This window comes from Apis cerana, linkage group LG9, assembly GCF_029169275.1.
Source record: "Apis cerana isolate GH-2021 linkage group LG9, AcerK_1.0, whole genome shotgun sequence".
NCBI lineage: Eukaryota > Metazoa > Arthropoda > Insecta > Hymenoptera > Apidae > Apis > Apis cerana.
The window spans coordinates 6,713,134-6,732,894 of record NC_083860.1 but is presented as its reverse complement, the minus strand read 5'-3'; the positions used below and the strand labels follow the sequence as shown (position 1 = coordinate 6,732,894).

Sequence of the window (19,761 nt, the reverse complement as noted above, 5' to 3'; positions counted from 1 at the left end):
TTTTAAAATTTGTTGGAATAGCTTAATAAATTTATTGATATTTGTATTTGATGATAAATAGCATCTAATGATAATGGCAAAAAACTTTAATTAATATTGAGATGAGAAAATTTATGCCTTAAAATTTGACCCTTGAAATTAATCCCATAGAAATGGATTCTTTCATATTCTTTCGAATAATAAGTAAATTACACATCATATTTATTCAGACGATAAATATGTAGGTCTATTGGTTAACATTTGCAGATTGCTTATGCGGTTCACCGTTCACTGAATATATAATTATTATAGAATAATTATCATAGAAATCTGTACAAATGACACAAATTTTAAATCTGCATGTTATATAGTAATTTATAAACATTTCAATGAAGTTATATCAAGTAGGAAGTAACTTTGATTAAATTCACTAATAAATTATACTTATCTTATACTTATATTACGTTTTTTATTAGATTTGAGAAAATAAACATTGAAACATAAAAAATTGAAAAAATATACTATTCATTTAAAATGACTGCATAAGATATCATAATTAATTAAAAACATTCATAAAAAAATTACTCATTTATCCTACTTTTGAATACCATTATCATTTTTTATTATTAATCTGTCTTATCATCTTGTAAAAAAATATTAATCAATTTTGCTCAATCGGTAATCTAGATCATAAGCATCCTTTTATGTAGCGCCATCTACATAGTACAACCTTGTGTATGTATAACCGGGACCGCCATTGATTAAACCTGTCAGAGAATCAGCTGATCGGTTATTCACATACGTGAGATCAGCTGTGCGTAATCATGGACGAGTTAACCGAAGAAGATTTTGCAATACCCCCTGCAAAATATGAGTGTAAGTATCGTATATCGTATTTTAAATATAATATCACATTAAATTCTTCAAATAAAGACTTTCATTATGTTAGAAATAACCGGCAGCCGGTGTGTCGTTATACCGGCATCCATTTTGCTACATGTGGATTGGTTGAAATTGAAAGTTAGAATATTATTTTACGCTCAGTTATATAGGAAAATAAATGAAATCATATACTTACGTTTTATTTTTCAGATTTGGATCATACAGCAGATGTACAGTAAGTATTTAGTTCATAAATTCCTCGTAAAATTAAAACTAATACATTGTAGAGGTTACTTGCGTAGATAACCTAAAATTAAAAGTGGGATAACAAATTACTTTTGTTAATAGAGTAAAAAATATATATCTTCGAATTATTTTAAGAATAAATTATAAAATTAAATATATGTTGTAATATTCGTAATATATTATATTATAGATTACATGCATGGGGCGATACTATAGAAGAAGCTTTCGAACAATGTGCGGTGGCCATGTTTGGATACATGACGGATTTAGAGCGCGTTGAAATGACACAATTACACTACGTGGAAGCAGAAGGACATGACATGGAAAGTCTTCTTTTCCATTTCCTCGATGAATTATTGTTTATGTTTAGTGCCGAGCCATATATCGTTGCAAAGGTATATTTCATTTTTCAAATAACGATTTTATCATTATACTTAAAATTTTTTTTCAATTACATCAGCTCTTTGTTCAACGACTTTTCGACTCTTTATTTCTTATGCGAGGATAATAAATCATCCAATTTAATATGATTTCAGTAATAATTTAAAGAATAAAATACAATATTTTCTACACTTTGTTTTTTATTATTTCAAAAATTTTGTAAGAAAAAGTATCATTTTATGTTATCAGAAAGTGAAGATCACTAAATTCGACCGCGCAAATTTCAAGATCAATGCAATGGCGTTAGGGGAAGAATTTACGATTGGTAAACATTCTCAAAATGCTGAAGTAAAAGCGATCACGTATTCTGCCATGCAGATTGTCGAATCTTCAGAAACAGAATGCCCAGAAATTTTCGTAATCGTAGACATATAGTTATTTTATAATCTACTCGGTGTCTTTTTTGATTTCTTGATACACTTTTGGAATTTAGCTTAGCTTAACACTTAAGACACAAAAGTGAGGAGGAACTCATGAATATAGGAACAAGAAGGGAGATCTATACCCTCCCTTACATCCTACATAGGGTACGATCCTTTTGTAGTTGCGTAGGGTTCAAATAAATACGTTACGAAGAAAACACCGGGCTCCCTTCTTGCCGACCTATCTCAGGTACGTAGCAACATATTAAAGAATCCTGCAACTTATTGATAATTGCTCAAGAATATCATAATAGCACCGACGTATAATAATAACGACGTAACTAATAACATATATAAATGTGTTTAAATAATGTAAATATTTTCATTTCTAATTTTCTTTCTTACATATATTTACAGTTATTCGGTTACTGTTGTCAATAATAACTTTTAAATATAAGAAACGTATGATAAATATTATATAACAAAATATTTGTATATTTTTATAAATATATAATAAAAATATTTTCTTATGCCTTGTGTCAATGAAAATTTTCATCATTAAAATGAAATAAATTAACATAAATATTGTTAAAATGAAATTTCAGTTAAAAGAAAATCAGAATTATAAAATCAATCAAATTAATATTGAAAATTTTCGAATCGTTTGTTAAAATAGAAAACAAAATTGTGCGTGCTTTAGCACGTGTAAAGTGATACGGCCCTGGTGTCCAACACCCCTCCATCGTGAAGGAAGCGACGACCGCCCGCTTAGTTTCGGGCAAGAAACGATAGGTAGTGGGATCCTCCCAATCTTCGGGTGTGTGTGTAGTATAGAAAAAAGAATCAAAAAATATTGAAAATTATATAATTCGAGAGAATATTATTCATTCGTTTCATTTTTGCCCCCTTTCTTTCGCGATAAGGCCCACGTTAAAGGGACTCACTGCCAACATCAAGCGTGGACGTTTGTTTCGAAAGCGCACACCCCTGACCATGGCGGACTGAAACGGTAATAATCTATAATACCAATATATTTTGACGTTTTAAACTGTCAAAACTAAATAAAAGATACATTAAACGCGAACGTGTCTTGGGAAAGTCGTGATATAGGGATTTTTCACCTACATGTCGGAGCTTGCGTGGCAGTTTCATGGAAAACGAGAGGGACAGTTTTGGCGCGTGTGCTCATTATCTCTGTGAAAAGTCTGTGCAACTCGTAAATTATTAATTTTTCTCGTCTTATTTTTATGTCAACATATACGACGCGGGTAACGAAAACGCACCACATCGTGTATTCATTGTGGAACGTCTAACCCTAAGGAATATAAACAAACGATAGCGTGAATATTTAGAAGATCATTATTGTCTCGATGGATTCGAAAGATAAGTAAAAACAGTGACCCTGTGAAATTTTGTAAAAAAACATAGAAAAGGTGACACGGTCTAGGAACTTTTTTGGATATCTGTGATAGCTGGCGGCGCGGTGGTTACGGAGAAAAGCGAAGTGACGGTTTTGGCGCGCGTACTCGACTCCTGTATACGACCGGCAGATGGCCGATGCGCCGGTACGTTATAGGCGCGCGTCCACGAACGCACCGACACATGACAGGCGCCTAAGCACGTACTACCACCGTGACAGAGACGCGTTCAAGAACATATCGAAGCAGTAGTAGAAGGCCACTACCACAGTGACACTGTACGTTAAAGAGCGGAGTAAAGCGCACGAACACGCGGTCCGGTGTTACTACTACCGGCACAGGCGAGTCTATCTGCCTCGTAGCCCGAGCCAGTTGCCAGCGCGCCAGCCAGCCCCGTCCATCCAATCGCCCAGCTCACGAGCCGGCCTCGTGTGCGCGCGCGACACCCCGACAGAAAAGGTTCGTTTTCCTCGCCGGTGGCTCGAACGATCATGTCGAGGCGGGGCTTATCGTGAACTTTAGAGCCTGTACATTCCTTGGAAGCTGAAAACACGGCAAGCACACAAACGGCTTCGGCCTTTTACACGCGATTATTTCGGGTCCCCAGTCTGCTGCTGCTACTACTGCTGCTGCTGCTGCTGCTGCTGCTGCTGGCTGTCGTTCCTATTGCCGAGATCGGCCCTGCAGAAAATGGATACCGCACCAGTGTGATAGAGAGACAGAGCGAAACAAATATATAGAAAAACAAGCTTGAAAGAGAAAGAGAGAGTGGGAAAAAGATAGAAAGAGAAATAAAGGCCACGCAACTACTACGACTACGACGAGGACAACGACTACGGTTATAAACTGAGAAAGCAGGACAGAGGGAGAGAAAACGAGCGAGGGCGAGAGAGTAGTAAATCGTATGTACGAAGTGTATATATGATATATCGAAGCGAAAAGCAAGAGAAACATTCGTGCACGGGTTAGCCTCGGGAGACCGGGTTAAAAGACTCGTTGTCGTCCTCCGAGCACACGTTTTGTCTGTCTTGTCATCGACAGACATAAGTGAAATTTGCATCTAGAAATATCGACAACGCGACAACAACGATTACGACCACGACGGCGACGTATTTGCCATCGAGGAGGCACGGATATGCCTCGCTCGTCGGTGCTGTGACACGCGCCGCGCCGTGTGCTGGCTGAACCTCCCGGAAGAGAGCGTGGGCCTCCGTCTCAAAATACTGTGCGGTTTCTACCGCACGCTCGAGAGCCAAGTAAGTGGAATAAACACGCGTAAATCGTTTTTTAATATCCATTTGTTTCGTCCGAATGAAAAATTTCTTTGCCTTGGGGAATAGTAATTGTTATTTCGAAACACTACATTCGAGTTTCCGTCCGAAAAGAACGTGTTTTACCGTGCGTTTTTTTCTATCGTAATCGTACGAAAGATGTGCTTACTGGAGCGCATAAACAGAAAGGAAAGAATGGGGAAAAACGAAATAAAAGAAAAAAAATGATCCGTTATTTCGAGCTCAACCAATTTGGTCGTCGAAAGTCGCTGGCATCTTTTGCGATCAATCGCGAAAGCGTGCACTGATTCTAGGTTCCCTCATGACCGTGCCGGTAGCACGCCTAACTAGGGATACTCTAGTCCCGGCTTGGCTCTTTAAACGGCTCTACGTATTGCGTGCGAATCGTGCGTTTCTATGTGTGCGTATCGGCAAGGAGTGGTGTGTGTGCGCGCGCTCGCATAATCGCGTTCCCTCATTGTCTGCCTACTCGCGCTCACTCGCTCGCTCTCGTATGCATGGCCGCTTCGGTGCGTGGCGTACGGATTATATCGCGCGTACGCATTGCCGTGTTCAATAAAATCGGAATTCGTTTGTTGTTTGGTCGTGGTCGAACGTTCTACGCGATATTAAAAAATAAAAATAAAAACAGAAAGAAAAAGACAACCTTTAAACCTTCGATTTATGTTAACAGCTGATCGCGAACGATTATTCTGTATGAGCGATGTAAAACAGATTCATTGATGCAATATATATATATTTTCCACTTTTCCACAATGATAAGGAAAAGAGAATGATTATTCATTGATAGACCTTGCAACCTGTGCAGTTTCTACAAGCGGAAGAATGAAAAAAGGGGGACAGTAAGGTTCGTCGTTAACATCTGGGGCCTGAAGCTTCATACACACGAGGCATGTTTATCTATCTGTATATAATCTATTAAAAATTTTTTGCTGTATTTCTTATTTCTGTGCAAAGCACACTTTTCAGATTTCATACATATATAATATTTTATTAATTTAAACAAAAAAAAGAAAGAAAAAAATATTGTTGCATTAAACGAGAATATTGAATTTATTGCATACCTCCTTAAAAGTCGTTCATGTAAAACGTTTGTGAACGAACATTATGTCTCGTGTTTTAAAGAGCACGCTCCTCTACTAATCGATGGACTCTAGGCTAGTTCTACATCCAATGCCGTCAACGCGAGTTACACTAGTCAAGTTTTATCTTTGAGATAACATCCTACCAATCAATGCCTCCGCACCGTGCATTGCTCCCAACCTTCGAATGTGCTTTACCGTGCTATTGGCCCCACGATCTCTTGTTATAATCGATGTAGTACGGTGTGTACTCGGCCAAACAGGCGAAAACGAGACAACCTCGCAGTTCGACCGGGAGTTTGCTTCTAAAACTGCTTACAACGCAAGGCTGCTGTAACACGACGATCCTACGACGTGCCTCTTTAAACCACACCCGGAACGCTGTCTCGTGTTCTTGGGACGCCTGCTCTTTTTTTCGAAAATTCTCGTACGCGTCCGCACCGTGGGTCTCATTCCGCTCAGGCGCGTAACGAGTCTTTTGAAAACGAGGACTTTAGGAAGGATTTTCTATTCTTTTTCGCGGCTATTTTGTTTTGTCATTCTTAACTTTTACGTGAGGAAATATCGTATGATCAGAATACTCAGATAATAGAAGAATGATTCTAGGGATTTTTTTTGAGTCGATATGTAAGAAATTAATCTAAAACTATAATCAATTTAGCAATAATTAATAACAATTAACTACATATTTTTAGAAATGATGTTTTAAATTTAAATTAAACATGTAATATTTATGAATTTTAAAAAGTTGAAATGTTGAATGTAAATTTTATTCTGTACCGTACTTTGAAATAATATATTATAATTAAGATTATCTTTGATATTAATTTTAAAAAATAGCGCGAAAATACACTTTAATATTTGCAACAATATATTTCTTTTTTTTTAATTAAAGTAAATAGATAAACATGAAATATTTAAATTTTTCAATGATTTAAAATATATATAATTTAATTAAATTAAATTTTATTATTTTCAACAAAAATAATTGTTGAAAGTTTTAAAAAAGCTAATACAAATATCACATAATGTACATTGTCTGTTTTAATTTTTTTTTGTTTTTATTTTCATTTTCCTCGATATTTGCAGCTGCTCTACACTCATATTAAAATTAACAATACAAAAATTGATCTGTAGTTTTCACCAGATGTTCAGTACTTGTAGAATTGTCACCTTGCCGTTTAGTCGACCACTTCCGTTTTGTGAACTGAAACGTTCCGTTTCCGAACGATTATTTTTATACATGATTATATTTTAATCATTTCCTTTATTTCATAACACTTGAGAAATGTTTTTATCTTTTTCAAGATATTACTTAAAAATAATTTAAATACAATACAAAATAAATTATACTTTGAACATTAAAAACAAACAAAAATTAATAATTAATGTTGTCAATTATATTTAATAATTTAAAATTTATTTTACATGCAGTCTATTAATTGCATAATAATAGAATTAAAATTGTATTTTTTATCATTATATATTTATTTTCCATCTTTTTTATTTCAATATAAAAGTTTATCATTTTCCCCGTGAAGACAAATGTGAAATTCTTTAGAATACGAGTTCTATTATTAGGATCTACCAATGTTGCTTGATTCAAGAACAAAAACCTCTTCTATGCTGTCTGTTCTTTGATATGCATCTAAAAAGTCGCTTCTCCTTAAATGTGCTATCGCGTCCAAGTAAAACACACTCACAAATGGGTGGCACTGACAAAAAGTCGAGAATGAAGGGACGACGATCGATAGGAATTTTTATCGGATCCGCACACTTCGCTGTCAATAATTTTCACATATGAATGGTATATTTTTGATAAAGCATATACTATTGACAAGGTTAACAAGGTACTAATATCTAAGTTAAAATGCTGCATTTCAATTTTTCCGAACAACTTTTCTTCTATGCTCGAGATACTTATTAACGAATATTAGTAAAGATATGTTTGAAACAATAAACAATTTTTTGTGATAAACAATATGAAATGAAAAATAAGTATCCGCCAAAATAGTATACATACATTTATTAACCTTCATGGACGATGTTGTAGTGTATGACACGTTTTCTGAAAAACTTCGATAATTCAATTTTACAAATCAAAAGTAGGAAAAGATATTTATAATGTTATTATTAAATATAATTAATAATAATTTTATTGTTGCTAAATTGTAAAAATATATAGTAGTATTAAAAAATATTGAATGTAATTAATTATTTAAATATATAATAAAAAGTATTGTTTTTTAAACAGTATAGAAATATTTATTAATATTTTGTATCTAATAATAATTGTATTATAATATTTTATATATTTGATAATGAAATTTATGGAACATTTATATTATGTATTTTTCATTATATTTTGTTAAAAATATATATTATGTTTAAAAATATTTATATTTTCTTAATAATATATCTATTTGTATATATTCAAGAATTTTTTTATATATATTTATATTATATGTAATGTATGATTGATATGTAATGATATAAAATATATAAATCTAACTAATTGTTTTGATAAAAATTACCATTTAAATTTAATTTTAATTAAATTTGATTTATTTGGTATTAAATTATATTTTATTTATGTTTTATTATTAGAAATATATATTTAATAAATTTAAAAAAAACAGTAGAATATATAACTTTTTAATAGATTGTAATACAATATGATTTATGTTTTTAATATATGTATAAAATGTTTATGTAATATTTAAAATTCTTAACTAAAAACGTATAGAGAAATTAATTATCATATTTATTTTGTTTTAAATATCATTTGTCTCGAACTTACATATTTTAAAACTTATATAAAGAATCTCATAATTTTATATTTTTTCTTATAATTGTTATAGATTCTTATAAACTATAAAAATGCCTCGAGTAAGGAGACAAGTGGTCTTAGAAGATCCTGCTAGGCCTGTCACACCAGATATGGTGGAGACTAAATTACGTATGTATTATTTGTATTTTATAATATCTTTATTTATTTTGCTTTTATATTCATATTTATATTTATATTTATATTTATATATGCAAATTATTTTTAGTAAAGGAAGAATTTTTGGATGAGGGCTCTTTGGATGAAGTACAAGCACAAAAAGTAGCTGAAGAAACACCAAGTCCTCATCTTCAAGACCACCAATATGGACAAACACCTTGTTATCAAGTAACAAGGAAACCTACACAACCACCACCACGAACTGAAGTAAATAAAACTATATTTACATTAAGATAATCTTTAACCAAATAACTTTTACTTAGTTAAAAGATAAATTAAATATGATAACTCTTTTTATTATAGTAAACATTTAAAGCATTAAATATGATTTTAAAAATTTATTATTAATAAGTATGAAAAAAGTCTTTTATTCTTAATTTTTTTTTAAATTTTATGATTAATCGAAGTGATTATTTAAAATTATAATAACTTATATATTATAATTATAATACTAAGTTAACAGTGTAACAATTAATACTTTATTTTATTTGTATTTTTATAGCAAATTTCAGTTCAAGCAGTGAAACGAAGACTGAATTTGGAAATGGGAACTACAGGCCCTAGCCAATCTGCCTTTAAGGCTCCTAGAGGTAAACGTAGAAAATCTGGATCAAGTTCTCTAGCTGGCCATACACCTACAAAAAGTAAATTTCATTTATTTCTCTTGAAATATTATTGTTTGGATATTAAAAAAAAAAATGTTACCTTCATTGCAGGTAAAACAGTAGAGAGAACGCGGTACGATACATCACTGAGCTTACTTACAAAAAAGTTCATACATTTAGTTGAAAGCAGTCAAGATGGTGTTGTAGATTTAAACGTAGCATCTGAAAAGTTAGAAGTACAGAAACGTCGTATTTACGATATTACGAATGTATTGGAAGGCATAGGTATTTTGGAAAAGAAAAGTAAAAACAATATACAATGGAAGTACGTCGTTATTTAATTTATCAATAAATATTGAGCTTTTCTACTGTAATAAATGTGATTATTTTATTTTACAGAGGCGGTCAATTACCAAATGAAAGGAACGATATCGCTGATCTCAGAAAGGAAGTGGCAGATTTAGAAGCTAAAGAAAATACTTTGGATCGATTAATTCACGGTGCAGACAAAAATCTTAGGGAGCTCTGTGCAGACAGACAATACGCTTATGTAACGTATCATGATTTACGTTCTGTCCCAATGTACAAAGACCAAGCTATAATGGCAGTGAAAGCTCCACCAGAAGCTACACTTCATGTTCCACAACCTATTAATAATCTTGGTCAACAAAAGGTAATTTCATAGCAATCGATTAAGATTGAAATTATTTATAGTTTTAACAATTAATTATTTATTATTTGTGCATTCAGCTTCAAATGCATATGAGGTCATCTCATGGTGAAATAGAGGTATTTCTTTGTCCTGATGATCCTGCAGTTAAAACGTCTCCCACTCCGGGTTACACGACGACGCAACCTGTGCCTTCGTCAAAAGAATCCGAAATACCTTGTCTCCCTCCTGAACTGCTGGCCAATGGAGGAAGCGGGGTTCGGGTTGAACCAGTACCTTCTATCGAAAGTTCGTTGAGTACTCGTTTGTGTACTCCGGTTATATCTACAGTTACCAGTTTAGCAGGCATGAGGGACGCGCTTTTGTGTGAATCCGATGATTATGGACCAATGGGTGGTGGCAAATTCCAACTCCAAACGGAGGATCAAATTAGCACTCCAGGTAGGATCGCGCATATTTCATAATTTAAGATTCATTCGTTATTTTTCATTTTTTTTCGCATTGAATTTGCGAATGCTATTGGAAAAAATAGAATTTAGAAAAACAAAGTCAATATATCTGTATACAATATTAATTTTAATTCTTTTATGGAATTAATTATTATTATTTATTTTTTTACGCTGCTTTTATTTGCACGTATGCTTTTAAATGTATCGCTATGTTTTATAACAAATGCTTAGTCTAAAGTGCTAATGATTGTAATAAGATGAACATAATCTTTTTAATATAAAAATATAAGATAAAAAAATATATATTTTTTGAATATCAATTTTAAGCTTGTCTTCATCTTATTACACTACTTTTGAAATTTTTTTAGTTTGTTAATATATATTAACACATTAATTTATAACGATACTTTAATGCAAAATCCAGTACAATATATAATCCAATGCAAAATCTTAATTAATTTCTTTATTATAATTGATTATAATAATATTCTTTATAATTGATTAATCTTTCACATTTTCTTAATATCTTTTTGATGTAGTTATTATATTTCTTTTTTTTTTTTTAATTTTTTTCTTGTTAACAAAGTTGTACTTTTATTTTATTTTATTTTTTAATAAATGCTTTCAAAACTACTATTTTTGTCTCTATACTTCCAAGGTATTTAAACTGGAAATACGTTTCTTTCTCGTTCATCTAAGCAAATGAAAAATTCGTAATTTTTATTGTTTTTTTGAAACTTGAAAGAAATGTCATGCATGTCACTGAAGAATTCCATAACAATTTTTGATAAAAAAATAATCTCTTTGGAAAAAAAGAAGATAGCAAGAGTTGATTTTTTATTGTATCATAATTTAAGCTATCTTTTTCATTGGTTCTCTACTTTTCCAACAATGGAGGATAGCCGTACCCTGATGGAGCTCTGGCTGTGACTTGTGTGTTAACTGAATTAAAATCACATCACAGGCAGAGTTCTAGTTAGGTAACGGTTTCAAACAACAAAACTTGTCGCGTGAAGGTATGTTTCATGAATAAAATAATTATTGGCTTGTGTATATTTTAACGCTATTTTTTATGTGTATTTTTTTTTTTTTTCGTCTAAAATTGTTATCTTATTATAAGAACAAATTAGTTTTTTAATCCTTGTATTCTATGACTTAAGAATGTTTATGCTAAATTAATTTTTCTTTAAGCAAAGATAAAAAACTTTAAAGAATGTTAGACTTAATCATTCTTAATTTTATGCAAATCTGATTATACTTTTTATTTTTAACAAAGTAATGAAAATTAATTTATTAAAGCAAATAATTCAAAATATTATCATGATTAATCCATACAATTATCACTTAATTATGAGTATAATAAATCATGAAATTTTTATTAATTTTAAATAAAAATAATTAAAAATTCATAATTTTATCATTTGATTAATAAATAATTCATAAATTTTTCAATATTATAATATAATTCACAAAATGATTAATAAATTAATATAACAAACATTCAACTCTCATTGCTTAAGGGTTTTGCTAATCGTTATTTAAATTAAATAATAATATTTGCTTATTAATTATTATCCTTTCAAATTGATTTCAATAAATCAATATTTCATAAATCAACTTAAATAATCAAATATAATTAACATTGTAACATCGAATATTTTTCAAAAAATTATTAAATCGTAAAAACAAAACGAAATAAAACGAATAAGATTAATAAATGAACTTTGAAAGTGAAGGTGTCAAGATGCGACTGGACAAGCCCAGTATTTTTTCTCTCTTTTGTTGCAGATCTAAGTATTCTCGATTTCGGTGAGCATCTACTGTCCCTGGAACCGCCTCTTTCTGAAAACGACTATTCGTTCTCGTTAGGCACAGAGGAAGGGCTTTCGGATCTCTTTGATTTCAAATTCTAAAGGATATCGTCCTAATTGTCGTCGTCGTGATACGCAACACTACATTCACACATGCATACCTGTCTTTTTTTTTTTTTTTGGAGTATACCACTCTGAGTTCGCCTCCTTAACATTCGAATGGATAGCGATTACTCGGTTAATCCAATATTAATACGCTTTTCTATTTCGTACCGATTAGCAATTTTTAACAATTAAGGGAACGATCGAGCAGAGAAATGTTAGATTGTTTGATTAGAAGTAGATAGAAACAGGGAAAATTTGATAATTACTTTTAAAAAGCGAAATCAAATCCATGGCACAATGGAAAATCGACACGCCGCTGAATGTTTTTCTTCTTCTTTTTTTTTTTTTTTTTTTTAAATAAAATATAATTTCGCGCTTCTTAATTTTTATGGAGAAAAAGAAAAAATGAATGAACAGAATGGAAATACATTGGAAAAAATGTATACAGATATTATGATGTTATAATCGAGTAATATTTTGTCAAAGATGCGAATCTCGAATTGAGTTTGTTCTTTTATGAAAACAAACATTTTCATAAAAATCAACTGCATACAACGTATCACGATTCGCTTCTGCATGGAAATTCGGTTTCTGCAAAAAAAAAGCATTAAATAATGGGGGGGAGGGGGGAGGAACATATCACGGCAATGATTAACGCGCACGGTGAATACTTCCGGCTTGATACGGTCGTGAACGATTAAGTTTTTGGGATGATAACTTGTAAAGCTGCTCTGACGGTATTGAGCCGTTTTCTTGTGCAATGTGTAATAATATTGTAAATGATGTAAACGTATGAAGGCTTAGAGAAAGAGTAAAAAGGGTGAAATAGATGGAAGAGGATATATTTGAAGTTTCAAAGAGAGGAGAGACTGGACTCGTGTCGACGAATAACTACAATATTTTCTTTATATATATATATATATATATTTTTTTTTCTTTTTTTTCTTTTTCTTTTTTTTTTTTCGTTTCTATGGTTAATTATATGGAATTGTATAATAAAAATTATTATTAGAAACGTGAAGTAGCGTACGCGGATAAAAATGTAATTTCAATGAAAGAAGTCCCTCCTAGAGTAATGTTTATATCGACGTGATATAAAAAGAAAATAATAATAATAAGAACAACGGGGATAAATCTTTTCCGGATGGTTGCCTTCTCTTGTCACTTGGACTGATTCTTCTTTTCTAAATCGTGTGCTTAAGCCGAGAGACCACCGTCCGGAAGGATAACTTGTTGTAATTATTAAAAATTTTTGTCGAGGAGATCAATGCGTACAGTAGGCTTTATCGAAGAAATTGTTTGTAAAAAGATGAAAGTGGAGAGAAAGAGAGCGAGAGAGAGAGAGAGAGAGAGAGAGGGAGAGAAAGTTGAAGAAATGACGAAAATGCGAACGGTTGAAAGGCATAGTTTTTATTCTATATACTTTTGTAATCGGTCGACTTTTCTGAGTAGGGAGCGAAAATTTGTACAGTTCGATGCATGAGAGAAAAAAAGCACGAGGTGAAATAGAGAAAAAGTATATAATGATTATCTATCGGTGCGGATGATTCTTTTATGGCATGTAAAAATTACATACATAAGAAATACACGTACACGAACATTATCATCTCACGATATGGTCCTATCAAAGAAAATATTATTATTCCGGCTAATAGATCATCATCATCGTGTTGGATTAGCTTCATCGACAATGTCGTAGCGAACATGGAGACGAACTCGAGCATACGATAGAAAAAAAAAAAAGAAAAAAAAAGAAAGAAGAAAATTGCAAAAGCAGAAAATCTTAGGCTGTATTTACATTGCATGTAAACGCATCTATACGTATTCAATTCGAGTCGTAACGATGAAAAATGTCTAAGATTCTTTTTCAGGATATAATGTTATTCTGGAACTGATTTATAAAAAGGGGTTTTTCGAGAGGAATTTTATACCGGTGCACCTTGACTTTTGCCGCGTGAAACGGCGGTGGAAAAAAAAAATGAAGTTTATAGGCTGATTTCAGTAGAAATTTCATTGAAACAAAGATGTATCAATTATAATAAATATTGTTCCTGAAGAAGTCGAGGTCGTACTGGATGGAATTGTCTCAATTGGAAGTCTCTTAAGGATGTACTCTAAACGTACAACTTAGTGTACGTCCAAAGCCATAGTGCCTACACAATAATGATCATACCCTTCTGCAAAACTGTATATAATTTACATACTATATAAAAATATATAAATAAATATATATATATATATATACATTATATATATATACACACACAGACAGGCAAAATGTAAGAATGTGACGACCCTGAAGGACAAAGAAAAAATATAAAGAAAAACCGGATGCTGTGGACACCTCATTGCGATTATCATGAAATATCGATTAGTTAGTTTTAATTACAAATAATAATTAATTATTGAAACATTACACGAGAAAAATGTTAGTTTATAAATTCACTTATTATATATATGTACATGTATATATACTATATGTATATGTAATAAGTATGTATGTTTTATAGTCAAACGAATATTGTGCAGAATAAGAATTGAATTCTAATTACTTGAATAACTTGGAAAACTATTTTCCTTCTTACTTTTTCTTCTTTTTTCTTTCTTCTTTTTTTAAACATAGAAAAAATGATGGACATGATACAATGATATCATCCTTCCCGCTACATATATTTATTTCAATAATTAATCGTATAATATTTCAATAAATAATTAGGAGCATAAAAAAATAGTTAAGAACAATTTTCTCTCGTCATTATATTATCGAATAGAAAATAAAGTAAAAATGGAATAATAATTATTCTGCACAACTTTCGTAAAACGCAATACCTATCTGTAACAGAGAGGATTGTAATAGTTTTGTTTCTCGTTTCTTTTTTTTCTTTTTCCGATTAAACTGATAACATCGCACTTTTTTTCGTACACATCGTGCAACGAGAGAGGGGAAGCAAAACGGAAAAAAAGAAAATACAGAAAAATAAAATGAAAAACATGAATTGAGAATGCGTGAATCTGTGTGAATGGACGTGATGATCGAATGATGATAATTAATTGATATGAATGTTCTATGGTCGGCGATTCGATTAAACGATTCCGACTTACCAGTGAGAAGTTACGATATTTTCTACCTGAATGTTTGTGAGGATCTCGGCGAAGTCTGAGCACGTCCGGGATTTTAAGAAATGTAATAATATTATAATTCATCAATATTGTATATTTTAATCTGTTCGAAAAGTACGTTATAAGAAACATAACACTTAAAAAAAAAAAAAAAAAAAAAAAAGAAGGAAAGAAACGAAGCAAAAATTGTCGTTCCGACGTTTTCAGACTTTTCGGGATCTTTTTATAATAACTTATCGCGAAGATGGCAGTCCATCGAATTTTCATTTTTTAAGCCTGATTATTCGTGAAAAATCTCTGGCTCTCTTCTGGCAGTCTGTCGAATAAGGCGCTTCTTATATTTTATAATGGACGACAGAGTCTTTCCTTAATCTTTTTTTCTCGTTTAGCGAGAGTTTTATGATCTTTACTTAACGCGATCTATGCGAAACCAAGCATCGAGAATAAATTATTATTGTTGTTAGCGGCGAGCAACAACGACGATTCGATTATTTAAACCAAGAAAAAAAGAGAAAGAATATTAGAAACGCGTTGCTTTAGAAATATATCGATATTCTTTAAAGTTAGCTTGATCCTAATCCATTAATGATTTTTTTATCACTATTTGCACGTACGTATATGTACGCAAACAAATATACTTTTCTACGATTGTATTTGAGAGACTGTTCAGAAATAATATTAAAGAAAAAAAAAAAATTAATTCTGATCTTAGAAAAAGGAAAAAGAAATGAAACAATGTATGTACCAATACGACGAATGAGAATTTTGTCACATTTTACGGGTACAACCCGTCGAAAGATAAAGTAAAAAGAAGATTTGAAAAAAGAAAAAAAAATTGAACAGGAAATTACAAAATATAACCTTGTGTAACGTCATAGGGAGATGTGATGTTTTTAATTTACCATAACCTTCGTGTTTTTTCACTTATCATGCTTTATTATACGAAAAATTATTTTTCGTATAATATAATTTTCGTTTATCTTGTTACAAAAAATAAGAATCTATTCGAATCGACATTTTCGTTGTTCGACGTTAAACATTTGTATGTTTTTACTCGATTTAATTTTAAATTTAAGTTGATATATATAATTTTGCACTGGAAAATTTGTTCGTAAAACTTACATATAAGTTCTAAATGTTTATATAAAAAATAACGAATAATGTAGCAGAAAAAATATTTTTTATGTACGTTTAATACGTATAACGGTAAAAAAAATAAAGCGTCGAAACTTCATTCAAGTTCAAACTTGATCTTATAAACGTCTCTATATTTGACACATCCGTGTATTATTATGAATTTATATAAGTAAAGTGATTTATAATTTTAACATTTAAATTTATGATTTTGATATTTTATTCTAATTATGATTTCGTTATAAGAAAAAAATTAAAAAGTATATATAAAAATATTATAATATAAATTAACAATGAGAAATCTTCATATTTACTTATTTCAAATATAGCACGCATGCGCAATGTTTGCGAGCTACTACTTATTGTCGCGCTACAGTTGATCATTCAGCATTCCCGCGTTAGCGCTTACAGAGTAAACATTGTTTTTTGTTTCATATATATATATATATATATGAATTTTTTTACATATACTTACATATAATAGTAATCTTATATACAGAAATGAAGTTAAGACATAATGTATATATGCTCATAATATTAGTAGTTATTTTCATACTTTGTATCAATAAATTATAGGTTAGAATAAGCAATAGATAAATATCGTATACACTTGACAAATTGTACATTTGGCTTAAAAAAATATATAACTGTTATGTCAATCATTTGTAATCAATATGCAATACTTATTTTAGCATAAAGAAATATACCTAATGTTTTAATAATCGTTTTTTTATCTATTCTTACATCAAGTTTCAAATTAAATTTAAATTAAATATGCCTTTCAGGCTTGTAAATTGTACAAATGAAAAATCCCTAATGCTAAGATTTTTTTTATTATAAAAATAATCGCTCATATTGGAAACTAACCTTTAGATGTGAACATATAAGAACATAAAGCCTAAGACACTATATTCAAAGTTCTGCTTTAAATTGATCAGTGGAAATCAATTGTTTTCCATTGGCGCGAATTATCGAGCGATTTCCTAAATTTAGGCAATATTTAAAATTGACGATTTAAAAACCAACAGTCAAAATAAGTAATTCAAAGGAGATAAGTATGCCACCGAAGTGTAAATTTCAAGAAGGTATACGTTTAATTTTTAATACAACTATGGAAAATTCTAAGATATATTTAATGATGTGATTTGATCACTGAATAATTAATATTTTTTCATTAATTTTCATTTTTTAATTTTATTTTTAATAAATATGTGGTAATTTATAGGAGAAAAGGTTCTATGTTTTCATGGGCCATTAATATATGAAGCAAAATGTCTAAAGTCCTCCATTACTAAAGAAAAACAGATAAAATATTTCATTCATTATGCTGGATGGAATAAAAAGTAAGATTTATATTTTATTTATTATATGTTTATGAAATTGAAATTATAAATATATAAATTTAATGTAAATAGTTGGGATGAATGGGTTCCGGAAAGTAGAGTACTTAAATATAATGAAGCAAATGTACAAAGACAAAGAGAGGTTCAAAGAGCACATTCAAATCAACAATCTGCTCAAAAAAATAAAAAGGGCAGTACCTCATCTAAAACACAAGGACGTAGAAGTGAAGGTGGACGTGAAAAGGATACTGACAGCAGAGCTAGTACTCCTGTTGCAACAGTTGATAAAGGTGTTAGTCGTTTTAATAAAAGCACCAGTAGCAGTGTAACACCATCATCATCTCATGATTCTACTTCAGATGCTCCACGTAAAAAACGCAGGTTTATGTCAAAGAAATTTCACTTTTATTAAATTTTGTTAAAAGATTTCATTTAATAAACTGTGAAATATAAAATTTATTATAGTCGATTAGAACCAACTGGTGAAACAGAAGAATATCTCACTAAAGTGGAGGTTAAAATTAAGATTCCAGAAGAATTAAAATATGTACTTATAGATGAATCAGAAGTAATATTAAAACATCATAAATTGCCTGCTTTGCCTGTAAAAAATACAGTTGATAAAATTTTAGATGACTATGTAGAATCAAAATCAATAGGAAAAAATGATTCTGTCAGGTAATTGTATTATAATTTTAAAAATGTATTATTTTTTATACATTATATTTTTTCTGTATAAAACTAATATTTTTATCTATTTTTAGGGAAAGTACATTAGAAATAACTAAAGGTATTCGCGAATATTTCAATATTTCATTAGGTTTACAATTATTATATAAATGGGAACGTCCACAATTTATTCAAATTATGAATGATAATCCTGAAACATTGCCAAGTCAACTATATGGTGCATTTCATTTATTGAGGCTATTTGGTACTATTTGTAATTATATTTTATATATTAATATATAAAATATAAATAATATATTAATATATTAATATATAAAAAAAAAATATTATTATTAATTTAATTAATCTTTACAGTGAGACTTGGAGGAATGTTATCATATACTACATTAGATGAAAGAAGCATACAATTATTATTATCTCATTTTCACGATTTCTTATTATATTTACAAAAAAATAATACTGAACTTTTTAATCTTCAACAAGATTATGCAGATTCACCACCCGATTATCATAGGAAATATGCTTAAGTTATTATAAACATTTGGATATTTTTAATTGAATTCAACAATATTATAATTATTTTATATCCCAGACTATAAGTATATATATATAAGCAGCTGCAATATTTGTTTAAAAATTGTATATTGATGCATTGTTAGAAATAGTTCAGAATATAAAAATAGGTTATATAAAAATTGTAAGAACATATAAGAATTTGAAAAATTGTGTATTGAATATTACTCAACATTTTTCTAAACTGTAAGTATATATTCTTAATTTGTTAAATGTAAAATGTAAAAAAATATTTAAAAAAATGTAATACATTTTATATGTCTTAGTTTAAGCTAAAAATTAATGAATAATATCTTTTATTTATTGTAAATATAATGTATTACTACTTAATTATCTAATTACAATTTTATACATATTTAGAAACATTTAATTCATGAGTATAGCTTATTTTTAATTAATACCATTCTAAATACACATTTTATCTTTTTTTTGAATAATTTCAATTTATTTTAAATTGCTGCAATTAAAAAATTATAATGTATAATAAATATGTATATTTATGACGTATTATACGAAAGTATACAAACTAGATTACAATTTTATTATAAATAT

At 30.0% G+C, this 19,761-nt stretch overlaps 3 protein-coding genes and 1 long non-coding RNA gene across 10 annotated transcripts; 3 read left to right on the top strand and 1 right to left on the bottom strand.

Moving 5' to 3' along the window:
• Positions 1–417: 417 nt before the first annotated feature.
• On the bottom strand, positions 418–1,246 carry LOC114576882 (uncharacterized). The gene is made up of 2 exons (XR_003696406.2): positions 1,058–1,246; positions 418–840 (listed from the first exon to the last, which is right to left on the bottom strand). It is a non-coding gene; the product is annotated as an uncharacterized LOC114576882 (long non-coding RNA).
• Positions 740–2,793, top strand: LOC107994762 (protein archease-like). 2 transcript variants are annotated; one of them, XR_009831117.1, is made up of 5 exons: positions 740–855; positions 1,072–1,096; positions 1,298–1,502; positions 1,738–2,160; positions 2,587–2,793. XR_009831117.1 is itself a non-coding variant. In XM_017051843.3 (4 exons), exons 1-4 carry the CDS (start codon positions 804–806, stop codon positions 1,921–1,923), a joined length of 468 nt encoding a protein of 155 aa, XP_016907332.1. In that variant the 5' UTR covers positions 740–803; the 3' UTR covers positions 1,924–2,793. The 2 variants fall into 2 exon arrangements, 1 of the variants encoding a protein (XP_016907332.1); XM_017051843.3 differs by having other exon boundaries at positions 1,738–2,793.
• Positions 2,783–17,689, top strand: LOC108002611 (transcription factor E2F2). Of its 4 annotated transcripts, none has more exons than XM_062079243.1 (8): positions 2,783–2,919; positions 8,564–8,661; positions 8,759–8,916; positions 9,212–9,353; positions 9,426–9,639; positions 9,714–9,987; positions 10,065–10,425; positions 12,222–17,689. In XM_062079243.1, the coding sequence occupies exons 2-8, from the start codon at positions 8,583–8,585 to the stop codon at positions 12,344–12,346; spliced, it is 1,353 nt and encodes a 450-aa protein (XP_061935227.1). In that variant the 5' UTR covers positions 2,783–2,919; positions 8,564–8,582; the 3' UTR covers positions 12,347–17,689. The 4 variants fall into 4 exon arrangements, with proteins under 4 accessions (XP_061935227.1, XP_061935225.1, XP_061935224.1 ...); XM_062079241.1 differs by lacking the exon at positions 2,783–2,919 and adding an exon at positions 4,100–4,584; XM_062079240.1 differs by lacking the exon at positions 2,783–2,919 and adding an exon at positions 5,384–7,509.
• LOC108003446 (mortality factor 4-like protein 1) lies at positions 17,548–19,579 on the top strand. Of its 3 annotated transcripts, none has more exons than XM_017065716.3 (6): positions 17,548–17,688; positions 17,829–17,946; positions 18,019–18,327; positions 18,412–18,624; positions 18,711–18,853; positions 18,991–19,579. In XM_017065716.3, the coding sequence occupies exons 1-6, from the start codon at positions 17,661–17,663 to the stop codon at positions 19,161–19,163; spliced, it is 984 nt and encodes a 327-aa protein (XP_016921205.2). In that variant the 5' UTR covers positions 17,548–17,660; the 3' UTR covers positions 19,164–19,579. The 3 variants fall into 3 exon arrangements, with proteins under 3 accessions (XP_016921205.2, XP_016921196.2, XP_016921188.2); XM_017065707.3 differs by having other exon boundaries at positions 18,711–18,880; XM_017065699.3 differs by having other exon boundaries at positions 18,711–18,889.
• Positions 19,580–19,761: the final 182 nt, after the last annotated feature.

Coding starts and splice junctions, on each gene's coding strand:
- LOC107994762 (XM_017051843.3), top strand. CDS start 804: ATGGACGAGTTAACCGAAGAAGATTTTGCAATACCCCCTGCAAAATAT. Junction 856..1,071: donor ACCCCCTGCAAAATATGAGT/GTAAGTATCGTA, acceptor TTTATTTTTCAG/ATTTGGATCATACAGCAGAT. Junction 1,503..1,737: donor AGCCATATATCGTTGCAAAG/GTATATTTCATT, acceptor TTATGTTATCAG/AAAGTGAAGATCACTAAATT.
- LOC108003446 (XM_017065699.3), top strand. CDS start 17,661: ATGCCACCGAAGTGTAAATTTCAAGAAG. Junction 17,947..18,018: donor TATGCTGGATGGAATAAAAA/GTAAGATTTATA, acceptor TAATGTAAATAG/TTGGGATGAATGGGTTCCGG. Junction 18,328..18,411: donor GCTCCACGTAAAAAACGCAG/GTTTATGTCAAA, acceptor AATTTATTATAG/TCGATTAGAACCAACTGGTG.
- LOC108002611 (XM_062079243.1), top strand. CDS start 8,583: ATGCCTCGAGTAAGGAGACAAGTGGTCTTAGAAGATCCTGCTAGGCCT. Junction 8,662..8,758: donor TATGGTGGAGACTAAATTAC/GTATGTATTATT, acceptor AATTATTTTTAG/TAAAGGAAGAATTTTTGGAT. Junction 8,917..9,211: donor AACCACCACCACGAACTGAA/GTAAATAAAACT, acceptor GTATTTTTATAG/CAAATTTCAGTTCAAGCAGT.